Here is a 16,169-nt window from a genome sequence, read left to right as displayed (position 1 = left end):
TTGGTGCAATGTCCAATTGTTCTGTGTTCGATTATGTGAGTCCGTTTACTACCGATGCTCACTCCACTTGATTAGTTAATCCTGGGTTTGGACTCAGAGGAAAGTTAGCAATGCGGCAGAACGGTGTGGAGATGCTGGTGTTGGACTGGGGGGGTGGGCACGGGAAGGGGTCTCCCAACGCCAGTCCAACAGGTTTAATTGGAATCACGAGCTTTTGAAGTACTGCTCCTTCATCAGGTGAGTCTGTACCTGAGGAAGGGGCAGCGCTCTGAAAGCTCGTGATTTCAAATAAACCAGTTGGACTTTAACCTGATGTTGTGAGATTTCTTACAAAGGGACTAGAAGCCGGAGTGATCACACGGAGTAGACATTTTAAAGGATGGAGAGAGTGAGACACACACAGATGGAAACCAGGGTTGTTTCTACGCAGATCCAAGCTGTACAATAAACAGTGTGCGGCTGTGGACATCAGCGGTGGCACCTCGGTGAAGAACGACCCGTTTAAAACCCGTCACCCAGAGACACACAGCAGTGAGGTTAGTGAGGTCATGCAGGAGCTGGGGTTGGAAGGCCTCTGACGTGTCCAGTGAACAGAGGGCAGAGAAACCAAGAGGAGAAACTCTTGAGACAAAGGGTCATTAACCAGGAGGGAACTCAATTTCTTCCTCACTTACACATGCTTTAATCTGTGCTGTAACCTCTCGAACTCAACCCCTTTTCCCTCTTCCCAGCACTGAGCCCGCAGCCTCACAGAACGATTCCGCAGAGGAGGCCATTCTGCCCATCTGTACCCTGCAATCATTCTCAGTATTCCTACAATTCCTCTTGTTGAAAGTCCTGCTTGAATCTGCTTCCGTCGCCCAGTCAGGCCTCCCAGATCACAACAACTCACTGGTAATAAACGTTTCCTCGCGTTGCCTCTGGTTCGCCGAAGAATTCATGGAATCCTTACAGTGCGGAAGGAGGCCATTTGGCCCATCGAGTCTCCTTCCCCTCCCGCACAGTAAAGATTCTGTGAATCCAACATCCTTTCTTAAAACCCTTCTCGCCTCGTTCTGCCAGCTTCATCGATCTGTGTCCGGATGCCTCCAGGTCCCCCTGTTCCTGGTTTGAAAACTCTCCTGTTTAGTTCAGATCGCCGCACCTCATTCTCCCCACCTACACACACCTCTTTACACTTGCTGGGTGGCACGGTGACACGGTGGTTAGCACTGCTGCCTCACAGCTCCAGGGATCCGGGTGCGATTCCCGGCTTGGGTCGCTGTCTGAGCGGAGTTTGCACATTCTCCCCGTGTCTGCGTGGGTTTCCTCCGGGCGCTCCGGTTTCCTCCCACAGTCCAAAAATGAGCAGATTAGGTAGATTGGCCATGATAAGAACATAAGAAATAGGAGCAGGAGTCGGCCATCTAGCCCTTCGAGCCTGCCCCGCCATTCAATAAGATCATGGCTGATCTGTCGTGGCTCAGTTCCACTTTCCCGCCCTCTCCCCATAACCCTTAATTCCCTTGCCTACCAAAAACCTATCTACCCGTGACTTAAATATATTTAGCGAGGCAGCCTCCACCACTTCAACGGGCAGAGAATTCCAGAGATTCACCATCCTTTGAGTGAAGAAGTTCCTCCTCAACTCCGTTCTAAACTGCCCCTCCTTTATCTTGAGGCTGTGCCCTCTAGTCCTACTGTCCTTTCTAAGTGGGAAGAATCTCTCTACCTCTACCCTATCCATCCCCTTCATTATCTTATATGTCTCTATAAGATTCCTCCCCCCCCACCTCATCCTTCTAAACTCCCACGAGTACAGACCCAGTCTATTCAATCTCTCTTCATAGATAAATTGCCCCTTGGTGTCAGGGGGATAAAGGGGATAGGACCTGGGTGGGATTGTGGTCAATGCAGACTCAGTGGGCTGAATGGCCTCCTTTTGTCCTGTAGGGATTCTGTGATTCTAAATTCTACTCGCTACGTCTCCACTATTCTGCTGATGTCTTCCTGAATGCTGTTCCGAACCTCAGTGTTTGTTACAGATCAATGTTTGGTCTCATTTCTGTGCTGTGAATTGCTGGCCTATATACAAAAAACAAGTCATTAATCTATATATCCAAAGGAGCAGAGTGTGCTATCTATAAGATGCATCACAGCTATTCATCAAAGATCCTTAGACAGCACTTTTTAAACCCAGGACCGCTTCCACCCAGAAGGACAAGGGCAGCAGGTACACGGGAACACCATGAGTTCCCCTCCAAGCCACTCACCATCCTGACTTGGGAATATATCACAGTCGCTGGGTCAAAATCCTGGAACTCCCTCCCTAACAGCGCTGCGGGTGTACCTACACCCCATGGACTGCAGCGGGTTCAGGAAGGCAGCTCACCACCACCTTCTCCAGGGGCAGTTAGGGATGGGTAATGAATGCTGGGCCGAGCACACATCCCAAAGTTTATAAACCTGGCTGTCATTAAATTTAATCAAGAAATTGAGTTCCTCAAAAAGTTAATGCTCTCACAATCGGGGGGGGCGAGGGGGGAGATGGGGGGGAGATGGGGGGGAGCTATGAAAAGGATCATGAAAAAAAAGAATTTGCAGCAGACAATAAAAAAACAGGAGATCCTGCAAAAAATGTCTGAAAAATTCAATAGGCGGAAGGAGGGAGAGAGAGGGAGGGAGAGGGAGAGAGAGAGGGAGGGGGAGAGGGAGGGAGGGAGGGGGAAAGGGAAGGAGGGGGGAAGGGAGGGAGGGAAAAGGGAGGGAGAGGGGAAGGGAGGGAGAGGGAAAGGGAGGGAGAGGGAAAGGGAGGGAGGGAGGGGGAAGGGAGGGAGAGGGAAAGGGAGGGAGAGGGAAAGGGAGGGAGAGGGAAAGGGAGAGAGAGGGAAAGGGAGGGAGGGGGAAAGGGAGGGAGAGGGAAAGGGAGGGAGAGGGAAAGGGAGGGACAGGGGGAGGGAGGGAGGGAGGGATGGATTCAGAATGGAAACCTGGATAAAATGGAAACCACTCCCCCAGAATGAAAGGTGGTCTTCTGGATGAAGATGTTTGGAGGGTGGGTGGAGAGGGATTGACTCCGGAAGGAGTATTGTACTTACGCAGGTATCGACAAGGCTTTCCCTCTATACAGGCTGAACATGCTCCCGTACGCATCACTAGCAATAGACAAGCTGTCTTCCGACCCCCAGCTACTATAGGCCAGATTAGAACGAGAGGCTCGAATTAGTGGCTCCACCCCTAGGTGCCTGATCTCAGCACTGGCTGCTTGCAGCGCATCTGCTTGCCTGGCGACCTCCGACGCTGGACTGTCCTGTCCAAGGCCAACTCGAAATTCTTCCTCTTCTTGCCGTCCTCCTCCCAGCATGCTCCGAGTCTCCACCGGCGAATGGTCCGGGTGTCCTGAGGGTACCAGCTGATCGGGGGCGGTCCGCAGCGAGGAGGGTGTGCTCTCCGGGGTGCTGTCTGTGAAACTCTCAAATTCACCTTCTTAGAGAGTAAACAAAAGGATGAAAGAAGAGAGAGGTAATGCTGCAGCTTTATAGGACCCCGGTCAGACCCCACTTGGAGTACTGTGCACAGTTCTGGTCGCCTCACTACAGGAAGGATGTGGAAGCTATTGAGAGGGTGCAGAGGAGATTTACAAGGATGTTGCCTGGATTGGGAGGCATGCCTTATGAGGATAGGTTGAGGGAGCTGGGACTCTTCTCCCTGGAGAGACGAAGGTTGGGAGGCGACCTGATAGAGGTTTATAAAATGTTGAGAGGTATAGATAGGGTGGATTCTCAGAGGCTATTTCCCAGGGCTGAAATGGTCGCTACGAGAGGACACAGGTTTAAGGTGCTGGGGAGCAGGTACAGAGGAGATGTCAGGGGTAAGTTTTTCACTCAGAGGGTGGTGAGTGAGTGGAATCGGCTGCCGTCGGTGGTGGAGGCGAACTCGCTGGGGTCTTTTAAAAGACTTCTGGATGAGTACATGGGATTTAATGGGATTGAGGGTTATAGATAGGTCTGGTAGGTAGGGATATGATCGGCGCAACTTGTGGACCTGTTTGTGCTGTAGATTTTCTACGGTCTATGTTCTAAGAGAGTTAGTGACATCAGTTCCTGACTCCAACCCTGGGGAGGGGCTGCAGAACGCTGAGGGGGCAATCACAGGGAGAGGCATTGCTACGTCACCCTTCACAAACCTGGGACATCCCAACATCCTTCACAACACAAGGAATAGGATCAGGAGTAGACCATTTGGCCCTTCAAGCCATCTCAATACAATTATACAGGACCTTGGTGAGACCGCACCTGGAACATTGGGTGCAGTTTGGGTCTCCTTTTCTGAGGAAGGATGTTCTTGCCCTTGAGGGAGTTCAGCGAAGGTTTACCAGGCTAATTCCGGGGATGGTGGGACTGATGTATGAGGAGAGATTGACCAGGTTAGGATCGTTTTCTCTGGAGTTCAGACGAATGAGGGGGATCTCATAGAGCTTGATAAAATTCAACAGGCTAGACAGGGTAGATACAGGGAGGATGTTCCCGATCATGGGAGTGTCCAGATGTGGAGATGCCGGCGTTGGACTGGGGTAAACACAGTAAGAAGTCTCACAACACCAGGTTAAAGTCCAACAGGTTTATTTGGTAGCAAACTCCACTAGGTTTTGGAGCGCTGTCCCTTCGTCAGGTAAGTGGGAGTTCTGTTCACAAACAGGGCATATAAAGGCATTGAAGTTTAACCTGGTGTGGTGAGACTTCTTACTGGGGGGAGTCCAGAACCAGGGGTTACAGCCTGAGGATTGGGGGTAGACCATTTAGGACGGAGATAAGGAGACATTTCTTCACCCAAAGAGCAGGGAGCCTGTGGAATTCATTCCCACAGGAAGTCGTTGATACCAAAACATTGAATGTATTCGAGAGACGACTGGATATCACACTTGGGGCGAATGGGATCAAAGGTTATGGGGAGAAAGCAGGATCAGGCTCTTGAGTTGGATGATCAGCCATGATGGTGATGAATGGCGGAGCAGGCTCGATGGGCTGAGTGGCCTCCTCCTGCTCCTATCTTCTATGTATCTATGATCACGGCTGATCAATGCCAGTCGTAACTCCTTTTCTGTGCCATTTATCAATAGCCCTCTCTTCCTCAATCTGTCAAATATTTATCCACCTCCACTTTAAATACTTCTAATGATCCAGCCTCCACCACCCTTTGGAGTAAAGAATTCCAGAGGTTCATCACCCTCTGTGAGAAGAACTTTCTACACACTTCAGTTTGAAATAATTAGTTGGGGACTGGGAAGCTGAAGGCATGGCTGCCAGAAGCAGAGCGATAAAAATCAAGGATATGTAAAACGAGGAAAGGGTAACACAATAATTACTGGGTTAGTAATCCAGAGGCCTAGGTAACGCTCGCAGGACACAGGTTCAAATCCTACCATGGCAGCTGGTGGAATTTAGATTCATTTAATAAATTTGGAATATATCCGGACAAATGTGAGGTAATGCATTTTGGAAGGTCTAATACAGATAGGAAATATAGAGTAAATGGCAGAACCCTGAAGAATATTGATAGGCAGAGGGATCTGGGTATACAGGTACACGGGTCACTGAAAGTGGCAATGCAGGCGGAGAAGGTAGTCAAGAAGGCATACGGCATGCTTACCTTCATTGGCTGGGGCACTGAGTTTAAAAATTGGCAAGTCATGTTGACGCTTTATAGAACATTAGTTAGGCCGCACTTGGAATATAGTGTTCAATTCTGGTCACCACACTGCCAGAAGGATGTGGAGGCTTTGGAGAGGGTACAGAAAAGATTTACCAGGATGTTGCCTGGTATGGAGGGCATTAGCTATGAGGAGAGGTTGGAGAAACTTGGTTTGTTCTCACTGGAGCGATGGAGGTTGAGGGGTGACCTGATAGAAGTCTACAAGATTATGAGAGGCACGGACAGAGTGGATAGTCAGAAGCTTTTTCCCCAGGGTGGAAGAGTCAATTACTAGGGGGGCACAGGTTTAAGGTGCGAGGGGCAAGGTTTAAAGGAGATGTACGAGGCAGATTTTTTACACAGAGAGTATTGGGTGCCTGGAACTCGCTGCCAGGGGGAGGTAGTGGAAGTGGACACGATAGTGATTTTTAAGGGGCGTCTTCACAAATACATGAATAGGATGGGAATAGAGGGATACGGTCCCCGGATGGGTGGGGGGTTTTAATTCAGTCGGGCAGCATGGTCAGTGCAGGCTTGGAGGGCTGAAGGGCCTGTTCCTGTGCTGGAATTTCCTTTGCTCTTTCTCCTATAAAGCTAGTCTCAGTGATGGCAACCAAGACAACTAATCAAGTTAAGAACCTATTGTTTCACTAATATCCTTTCGAGGAAGAAATCACAGAATCCCTACAGAGCAGAAGGAGGCCATTTGACCCATCGCGTCTGCACCAATCACAATTCCACCCAGACCCTATTCACATAACCCCATGCACTTCCCCTGCTAATCCCCAGACACTCGGGTCAACTTTACATGGCCAATCACCCAGAGGAAACCCACGCAGACATGGGGAGAATGTGCAAACTCCACACAGAGGGTCACCCAAAGCCAGCATCGAACCTGGGTCCTTGGCGCTGTGAGGCAGCGGTGTTAACCACTGTGCCACCGTGCCATCCTACAAAATCTGCCGTCCTTACCCGGTTTGGCCTACGTGCGAGTCCAGAGCAATGTGGTTGGATCTTAGCTGTCCTCTGAAATGACCGAGTGGGATACTCAGTTCGAGGGGCAATAAATGCTGGCCCAGCCCACGTCCCATGAAATGATTACATTTTAAGAAGAGGCTGGAATTGGGCAAGGCAGAGGGATCTCGGAGCGTTGCAGGGCTGGAGGAGATCACAGAGTTGAGGTGATGGAGGGAGATGTTTTAGATGGATGTCTTGCTGGACCCAGACTCAACATGGGTCAGCACAGGGGTGACAGGTGAATGGCATTTGGTGTGAGTTATGAGAAGGAGGCAGAGTTTTGCGGGGAGGCACACAGTGTGAAATATTTTACACTCCGAGGGACTGCCTCTGTTCCCTTGGTGCCCCTCTGGGTGAAAATCCTCGCACCTACCTGCAGGCACTCTTTGGGCAGCCCGCTGCTGGGGGTCTGGAAATCCCTCCGAGGTTTCTGCCTTCTGTGTTTCAAACGTCTCCTCTTCAGCGCATTCCTCCGAGTCTGGATCAAAACAAAGGTCATCAGCACGGGGGGGGAAACAACTGCTGGATGTACAGAAAATGAGGGTACAGACAAGCGATGGACTCTGGGGTACAGCAGGGGTGGCGGGGGGGGGCAGGACAGAAACAGACCCCTCAATCCTACACATTATACCAGGTGAGTCTCCTGCTATCAACATAAGACCATAAGATGTAGCAGCAAACGTAGGCCCTTCAGCCCATCGAATCTGCTCCACCATTTAACGAGAGCGTGGCTGATCCAATATAATCCTCAACTCCACTTTCCCACCTTATCCCCATAACCCTCGACTCCCTTACTGATTATAAACCTCTCTATCTCAGCCCTGGACATACTTGATGCCCCAGTCTCCACAACCCTCCGCGGTGAAGAATTCCACAGAGTCACTACCCTCTGAGAGAAGAAATTCCTCCTCATCTCTGTCCCCAGTGGGCGACCCCCCCCCCCACTACCCTCCCCTTACTCTGAGACTCTGCCCTCTGCTCTCAGGCTCTTCCAGAAGGGGAAACAGCCTCTCGGCATCGACCCCGAGAATCAATAAAGTGGCCCCCACCCCACCTCCCCCCCCCCGTGGGAGCGAGTTCCGCATCCTCCCCCACCCCCTTGGGGTAAAGAGGTTTCTCCTGAGTTCCCGATTCATGAGTGACTGTTTTATATTTTATCCTGCTGGCTCCTCCGCCTAATAGATGCCAACATTTCCCTTCTCTCCGTCTATCAAACACCGCTGGAATTTTAAGGACCTCAATCAGGTCACCCCCTCAATCTTCTCTCCCACCGGGGAAAGGCCTGTTCACTTTCCCCTGATCGCTATCACCTCTCAGATCTGGTGTCACCCTTGTAGATCTTTGCTTTGCACCTTATGCAGTGCTCTGTGTATCTTTTTGAGTGTACGCACTGCGCACCGTCACTCCGAGAGTGCTCTCCACAAGGCTTTACACGACTTCTTTGTATTTCTACTCTGGCCTTTGGCTAATGAATCCCAGGAGTGTATTTGCTTTTTCCCAGTGACCTCATTCACCCCAGTGACCTTGTCAAGCTATGTCACTAAGTTTGGTTATTTACTCATTAATATCCCTGTGCCTCTCCCCCACTGAGATTCCCATTTTCCATGGTTAATGAGACCCCCCCCCTTTCATTTCTCTGTTCAAATGTTCCATCCCACACTTGTCCACACTGATGTTTGCTTTCCAATCACGTGCCCACTTCCTTCCATGTGCGTTGTGGCAGACCACCCCTGTGTAAGCCACACTCCTCCCCCCACTCCTGTGTAAGCTACACCCTTACCCCGCCCCCATGTAAACTACATATCTCCCCCCACCCCCTGTGTGAGCTACACCTCCTGCCACCACCATGTGTTGTAAGGGGACTCCATGAGGAAGACCCTCCGTTCTGCATCAGGAACTTTCTCTGAACAAATTGGTGTATTCCAGTGGGAAGAGTTTAGTCGGTGAAGGATTCTCCCTAGTCAGACTCCGAACTCAATCCCTTTGGGGAATGTTAGACTGGCCGGATGTGCCGGCCCTGGTTTGGGATAATGGTGGCGTTATCCCTCCCCCGCCGGGATAGTTTCCTGGAACAGTGTGTGTTGGAGCCGACGAGGGAGCGAGCTATCTTGGATCTGGTGCTATGTAATGAGGCGGGTAGAATTAGGGACCTTGAGGTGAAGGATCCTCTTGGAGAGAGTGATCATTGTATGGTGGAGTTTCTGTTGCAGATGGAGGAGGAGAAAGTGGGTTCCCGGACACGTGTCCTTTGTTTGAATAGAGGGGAGTATGGTAGGATGAGAGAAGAATTGGCGAATGTGGACTGGGAGAGCGCGTTGGAAGGTAGGTCTGCTGAGGAGCAGTGGAGGATCTTTAAGGAGATCTTTCTTGGTGCTCAGCAGAAATTTATTCCGATGGTTAAAAAGGACAGTAGGAAGAGAGGTAATAAGCCGTGGATAACGAAGGAGGTGAAGGAAAGTGTTAAATTAAAAGCGGAGGAATTTAGAGTAGCTAAGAGCAGTGGGCGAGAAGAGGATTGGGAAAGGTTTAAATGTCAACAAAGATTGACAAAAAAGTTGATAAAGGAGGGTAGAAGAAGCTATGAAGCTGGGCTAGCACTTAATATAAAAAAGGATAGCAAGAGTTTTTATAAATATATAAAAAGGAAGAGGCTGGCTAGGGTGAACGTTGGTCCCTTAGCGGATGAGAAAGGGGACCTAGTGGTAGGGGATGGGGATATGGCTAAGGTCTTGAATAACTTTTTTGTTTCTGTCTTCACGGAGGAGGACGTGAATAATTTGCCGGGTGTTAGCGATGGAAAGGTGGTAGGACTGGAGGGTCTTAATGACATTACTGTTACTAGAGAGGTGGTGCGCGACAGACTGGAGGGGCTGATTGTGGACAAGTCCCCAGGACCGGATGGAATGCATCCGAGGGTTCTGAAAGAAATGGCGGAGGTGATAGTGGATGCCTTGGTGGTTATTTTCCAGACGTCGCTGGATTCTGGGGAAGTGCCGGAGGATTGGAAAACGGCTAATGTTACGCCGTTGTTTAAGAAGGGTGCCAGGCAAAAGGCGGGGAATTACAGGCCGGTTAGTTTAACGTCTGTGGTAGGTAAAATGTTAGAATCCGTCATTAAGGAGGAAATTGCGAGGCATCTTGAAGGGAATTGCTTGATAGGGCAGACGCAACACGGTTTCATTAAAGGGAAGTCGTGTCTGACAAATTTACTGGAGTTCTATGAGGATGTGTCTAGGGCGGTGGATAGAGGAGAGCCGGTGGATGTGGTCTTTCTGGATTTTCAGAAGGCGTTTGATAAGGTACCTCACAAGAGGTTACTGCAGAAGGTCAGAGGACATGGAGTTGGGGGTAGGGTGTTAGCGTGGATAGAGGATTGGTTGTCAAATAGGAGGCAGAGAGTGGGGGTCAATGGGTGCTATTCGGATTGGCGGTTGGTGACTAGTGGGGTGCCCCAGGGGTCGGTGCTGGGGCCTCAGCTATTTACCATTTATATAGATGATCTGGAGGAGGGAACCGAGTGTAGGGTGTCGAAATTTGCTGATGACACCAAGATTGGGGGAAAGGCAAATTGAGTGGAGGGTGTGGAGAGTCTGCAGAAGGATCTAGATAGGCTGGGCGAATGGGCCAGGAAATGGCAAATGGAATTTAATGTTGGCAAGTGTGAGGTGGTCCACTTTGGTAGGAAGAATGGTAGGAAGGACTATTACTTACGTGGCGAAAAACTGCAGCAGGCGACGGTGCAGAGGGACCTCGGGGTCCTTGTGCATGAGTCGCAAAAACCCAGCCTGCAGGTGCAGCAGGTGGTCAGGAAGGCGAATGGGATGCTGGCCTTCATAGCGAGGGGGATTGAATATAAAAGTAGGGAGGTCTTGCTGCAGCTGTATAGGGCATTGGTGAGGCCGCAGCTGGAGTACTGTGTGCAGTTTTGGGCGCCGCACCTGCGCAAGGATATTTTGGCCTTGGAGGGAGTGCAGAGGAGGTTTACTAGGCTGATACCGGAGTTGAGGGGGTTGAGCTATGAGGAGAGGCTGAATAAACTAGGCTTGTACTCGTTAGAGTTTAGAAGAATGAGGGGAGATCTCATTGAGACGTATAAGATGATGAATGGGATGGATAGGATAGAGGTGGAAAGACTCTTCCCGCTCAAAAAAGACAGTAGGACTAGGGGGCACAGCCTCAAGATAAAGGGGGGGCGGTTCAGAACGGAGTTGAGGAGGAACTTCTTCACTCAAAGGGTGGTGAATCTCTGGAATTCTCTGCCCGTTGAAGTGGTGGAGGCTGCCTCGCTAAATATTTTTAAGAAGCGGGTTGATGGGTTTTTGATAAGAGAGGGGATTAAGGGTTATGGGGAGAGGGCGGGAAAGTGGAACTGAGCCACGACAGATCAGCCATGATCTTATTGAATGGCGGGGCAGGCTCGAAGGGCCAGATGGCCTACTCCTGCTCCTATTTCTTATGTTCTTATGTTCTTAATATAAATCCCTGGTTACAACTTCCTGCTCCCAGTCAGGTGACTGATGAGAAAGTCAACAACTTCCTCTTGGAAAGCAAGTGGCTCCATATTATCATTTTGTTTTCATCCCGTCCCCCTTCTCTCTCTCCTTTCCTGCCCTCACACTCTGTCCTTCTCTCTCTTTCTCTTCTTGGCTTCCGAACCTCTCTTTATTCAAGTTATTTCGTTCAGAGTCATTCCACCTGATTATCCCTCTCTCATTACGCCCGCCTCCCGCACCGCCTCCCATGCTCTCTCCCCTTCCTCTTTCTTTCTCTCCCTCCCTCATTCTTTCTATCTCCTTCTCTCTACCTTTCTCTCCTGGTCTTTCCCCGTCAATCTCTCCATCACATATTCTATTTTAGATAAGATAGAAGCAGGGAAGTTGTTTCCACTGGCGGGTGAAACTAGAACTAGGGGGCATGGCCTCAAAATAAGGGGGAGAAGATTTAGGACTGAGTTGAGGAGGAACTTCTTAACCCAAAGGGTTGTGAATCTGTGGAATTCCCTGCCCAGTTGAGGCTACCTCATCGAATATTTTCAAGGCAAAGATAGATAAATTGAACAGTAAAGGAATTAAGGGTTATGGTGAGCGGGCGGGTAAGTGGAGCTGAGTCCACAAAAAGATCAGCCATGATCTTATTGAATGGCGGAGCAGGCTCGAGGGGCCAGATGGCCGACTCCTGCTCCTAGTGCTTATGTTCTTATCTCTCTGATCTCTCTCCATCCCATTTTTAACTCCCAACCTGCCCCAGAGACTCTGTCAGTCTGCCTTTCCCTCACCCTCCGTTTCCCTTTCTCCCTGTCGCTTCGCCTCCGCTGTTTTATTTCTTACAATTAAATTATTTCTGTAATTTCTAGTTCTTTCTGCGATAAGATTCTGGAGATTTGTTTGAGGGGGGACGGTGGCGGGGAGGGAGAGAGGGACTGTGCGAATGTGAAGAGGGATGTGTGTGTGTTGAAGGTTGCCCTATATTTCAGCGGTTCCATCAGTCAGCGTCTGGCCTCATTCACTCCACCGACTCGAGGCCTTCCTCTGGGAGCTCCAACTCGGGGCAGCTTGTGAGACAATCTGCAATATAACTCTCTCCTTAACCCTGCTCCTTCCAAGATGCTCTACTCCCGGCATTTCCTATTTTCCAATTGGAGGGAAGCCAGGAGCTGCGAAGGAACTCCAAGATTCAGGGCTCTAGGTACAGAAATCATTAAAATCTAATGGACAAGATAAGGGGATTGTGGCAAACCATGGCTTACAAGGAAAATTAGAGACAGTATCAGGTTCAAGGAAGAAGCAAACAAATTTGCAAGAAAAAGCAATAGGCCTGAGGATTGGGAACAGTTTAAAATTCAGCAAAGGAGGACCAAGGGATTGATTAAGAAGGGAAAATAGAGTACGAAAGTAAGCTAGCGGGAAACATAAAAACTAATCGTAAAAGTTTTTATAGAGAAAAAGATTGACAAAAACGAGTGTAGGCCTCTTACAGTCAGAAACGGGAGAATTCACAACGGGGAATAAAGAAATGGCCGAGGAATTAAATTTGTACTTTGTTTCAGTCTTCACAAAGGAAGACAGGAATAATGTACCAGAAGTGCTGGGAGAAAGTTTTAGTGAGGAACTGAAGGGAATCAGCATTAGTAGAGAAATGGTTTTGGGGAAATTGATGGGATTGAAGGTGGATAAATCTCCAGGTCCTGATAATCTTCATCCCAGAGTGTTTGAGGAAGTGGCCCTGGAAATAATAGATCCATTGGTGGCTATTTTCCAAAATTCATTGGACTCTGGACTGGTTCCTACAGATTACAGTGTAAGCCCGCTATTCAAAAGGGAGGTAGAGAGAAAACAGGGATCTTATAGACCAATGAGCCTAATGTCGGTACTGGGTAGAGTTCATTATCAAGGATTTCATAACTCAGCATTTGGAAGATAGTGGGATAATCAGGCAAAGTCAGCAGGGATTTCCAAAAGGGAAATCATGCTTGGTGAATCTATTGGAATTCTTTGAGGATGTAACTGGTAGAGTTGACCGAGGAGAACCAGTGGATGTGGTTTATTTAGACTTTCAGAAAGCTTTGGACAAGGTTTCACATAACAGACACTATATAAAGTTAAAGCGCATGGGATTGCGGGTAATGTCTTGAGATGGATAGAAAGCTGGTTGGCAGATAAGAAGCAAAGAGTTGGCATAAATGGGTATTTTTCCAATTGGCAGTCAGTGATTAGTGGGGTTCCTCAGGGATCTGTACTAGGATCTCAACTGTTCACATTATATATTAATGATTTGGAAGAGGGAACTGAATGTATTATCTCCAAATTTGCAGATGATACAATGTTGGGTGGGAGGGTGAGCTGTGAGGAGGATGCAGAGATGCTTCAGTGTGATTTGGACAGGCTGAGTGTGTGGGTATCTGCACGGCAGATACAGTATAATGTGGGTAAATGTGAGGTTATCCACTTTGATAACAATAACAGGAATTCAGATTATTGGTTGAATGGGTGTAAATTAAGATAGGTGGATACTCAACGAGACCTTGGTATCCTTGTGCAACAGTCTCTGAAAGTATGCGTGCAGGTACAGCAGGCAGTAAAGAAGGCAACTGGTATGTTAGCCTTCATAATGAGAGGGTTTGAGCATAGAGATAGGGACGTTTTGCTGCAATTGTACAGGGTGTTGGTGAGGCCACACCTGGAGTATTGTGTGCAGTTTTGGTCACCTTATCTGAGGAAGGATCTCCTTGCTATAGAGGGAGAACAGCGAAGGTTTACCAGGCTGATTCCTGGGATGGCAGGTCTGTCATATGAGGAGAGACTGAGTCAGTTAGGATTATATTCACTGGAGTTTAGAAGAGTGAGAGGGGATCTCATAGAAACTTATAAAATACTAATAGAATTAGACAACATAGATTCAGAAAGAATGTTCCCAATCATGGGGGAATCCAGAACCAGGGGTCATAGTTTGAAGATAATCAGTAAACCACAGAACCATAGAAAATTACAGCTCAGAAACAGGCCTTTAGACCCTCCTTATCTGTGCCGAACCATTTTTTGCCAAGTCCCACTGACCTGCACTTGAACCATATCCCTCCACACCCCACTTATCCATGAACCCACCCAAGATTTTCTTAAATGTTAAAAGTGACTCCGCATTTACCACTTAATCTGGCAGCTCATCCCACACTCCCATCACTCTCTGCGTGAAGATACCCCCCCGCTAATATTCCCTTTAAACTTTTCTCCTTTCACCCATAACCCATGCCCTCTGGGTTTTTTTCTCCCCTAGCCTCAGTGGAAAAAGCCTGCTTGCATTCACTCCATCTATTCCCATCAAAATCTTATACACCTCTATCAAACCTCCCCTCATTCTCCAGGGAATAAAGTCCTAACCTATTCAATCTCTCTCTGTAACTCAGCTTCTCAAGTCCCAGCAACATCCTCGTGAACCTTCTCTGCACTCTTTCAACCTTATTTACATCCTTCCCGTAACTAGGTGACCAGAGCTGTAGACAATACTCTAAATTCAGCCTCACCAATGCCTTATATAACCTCACCATAAACCTTTTTTGAACTGAGGTCAGGAGAAATTTCTTCACCCAGAGGGTGGCGAATGTGTGGAATTCACTCCCACAGAATGTAGTCGTAGCCAAAATATTGTCTGATTTCAAGAAGAAATTAGATATTGCTCTTGGGGCTAAAGGGATGGAGGGATAGGGGGGAAAGGGGGATCAGGATATCGGATTTGATGATCAGCCATGATCAAAGTGAATGGTGGAGCAGGCTCGAAGGGCCAAATGGCCTTCTTCTGCTCCTAGTTGCTACAATTCGATCTGTTTTGGTCTCCCCTGCAAATGAACTTGTTTTCTACACCAACCCTGTCAAATCTTTGAAAGCTCCATTTTCAAATCTGCCACAGCAGTTTCTGGGGGTGGGGGTTGTAGGGGAGGGATGGGGATGGGAACGGAGGAGGAGAGAGTTCTAGATTTCCACTGATGTTGGGAAGTACTTCCTCACACAGACAGGAGTGGAACTCTGACATTCCCTATTCCTCGCAAATAACTGATGAGAAAATCCAAATAGGATACTGATTGTTCGATAGCTGACAATGTACACCAAATAGTTTAGGGCGAGTCAGAATGGTTTTAATAAAAGGAAATTGTATAGAGCATTGGTGTGTGCAGTTTTGTTGTCCTTATCTGAGGAAGGATGTCCTTGTTATAGAGGGAGCACAGCGAAGGTTTTCCAGGCTGATTCCTGGGACGGCAGGTCTGTCATATGAGGAGGGACTGAGTCGGTTAGGATTATATTCACTGGAGTTTAGAAGAGTGAGAGGGGATCTCACAGAAACTTATAAAATTCTAACAGGGTTAGACAGGGTAGATTCAGAGAGAGTGTTCCCGATGGTGGGGGGAGCCCAGAACTAGGGGGTCATAGTTTGAGGATAAGGGGTAAACCTTTCAGAACTGAGGGGAGGAGAAATTTCTTCACCCAGAGGGTGGGGAATGTGTGGAATTCACTCCCACAGAAAGTAGTTGAGGCCAAAACATTGTCTGATTTCAAGAAGAAATTAGATATAACTCTTGGGGTGAAAGGGATCAAGGGATATGGGGGGAAAGGGAGATCGGGATATTGAGTTGGCTGATCAGCCATGATCATGATGAATGGCGGAGCAGGCTCGCAGGGCCAAATGGCCTCCTCCTACTTTTAGTTTCTATTTAAATCATGTTTGACAAATTTGCTTGAGTTTTTTGAGGATGTAACTGGTAGAGTAGATAAAGGGGAGGCAGTAGATGTAGTATACCTAGATTTTCAAGCGGTATTTGATAATGTGCCATACAAAGGGTAAAAACACAGTATAAGAATAAGAATTAATGAAATTGGAAGTCATATATGAGTGTGGATAGGCTATTGGGAGGAAACAGAGTTGGGATAACTGGAACATTTTTAAGTTGGTTGTAACGAGTGCGGTGTCACATTGTTCTGTACTGGGGCCTCACT

General features: G+C 48.4%; 1 protein-coding gene across 1 annotated transcript in view; it reads right to left on the bottom strand.

Moving 5' to 3' along the window:
* spega (striated muscle enriched protein kinase a) overlaps positions 1-16,169 on the bottom strand; it is a 363,062-nt gene that overhangs the window by 234,420 nt on the left and 112,473 nt on the right. The window contains 2 exon segments of the mRNA XM_080199291.1: positions 3,078-3,465; positions 7,061-7,165. Of these exon segments, the coding sequence (XP_080055417.1) occupies positions 3,078-3,465; positions 7,061-7,165 (493 nt within the window).

The sequence above is a fragment of the Carcharhinus amblyrhynchos genome, chromosome 11, assembly GCF_965287045.1.
Source record: "Carcharhinus amblyrhynchos chromosome 11, sCarAmb.v2.hapA, whole genome shotgun sequence".
Classification (NCBI taxonomy): domain Eukaryota; kingdom Metazoa; phylum Chordata; class Chondrichthyes; order Carcharhiniformes; family Carcharhinidae; genus Carcharhinus; species Carcharhinus amblyrhynchos.
Note: the sequence above shows the minus strand (reverse complement) of the source record. Positions and strands in the feature narration are given on the sequence as shown.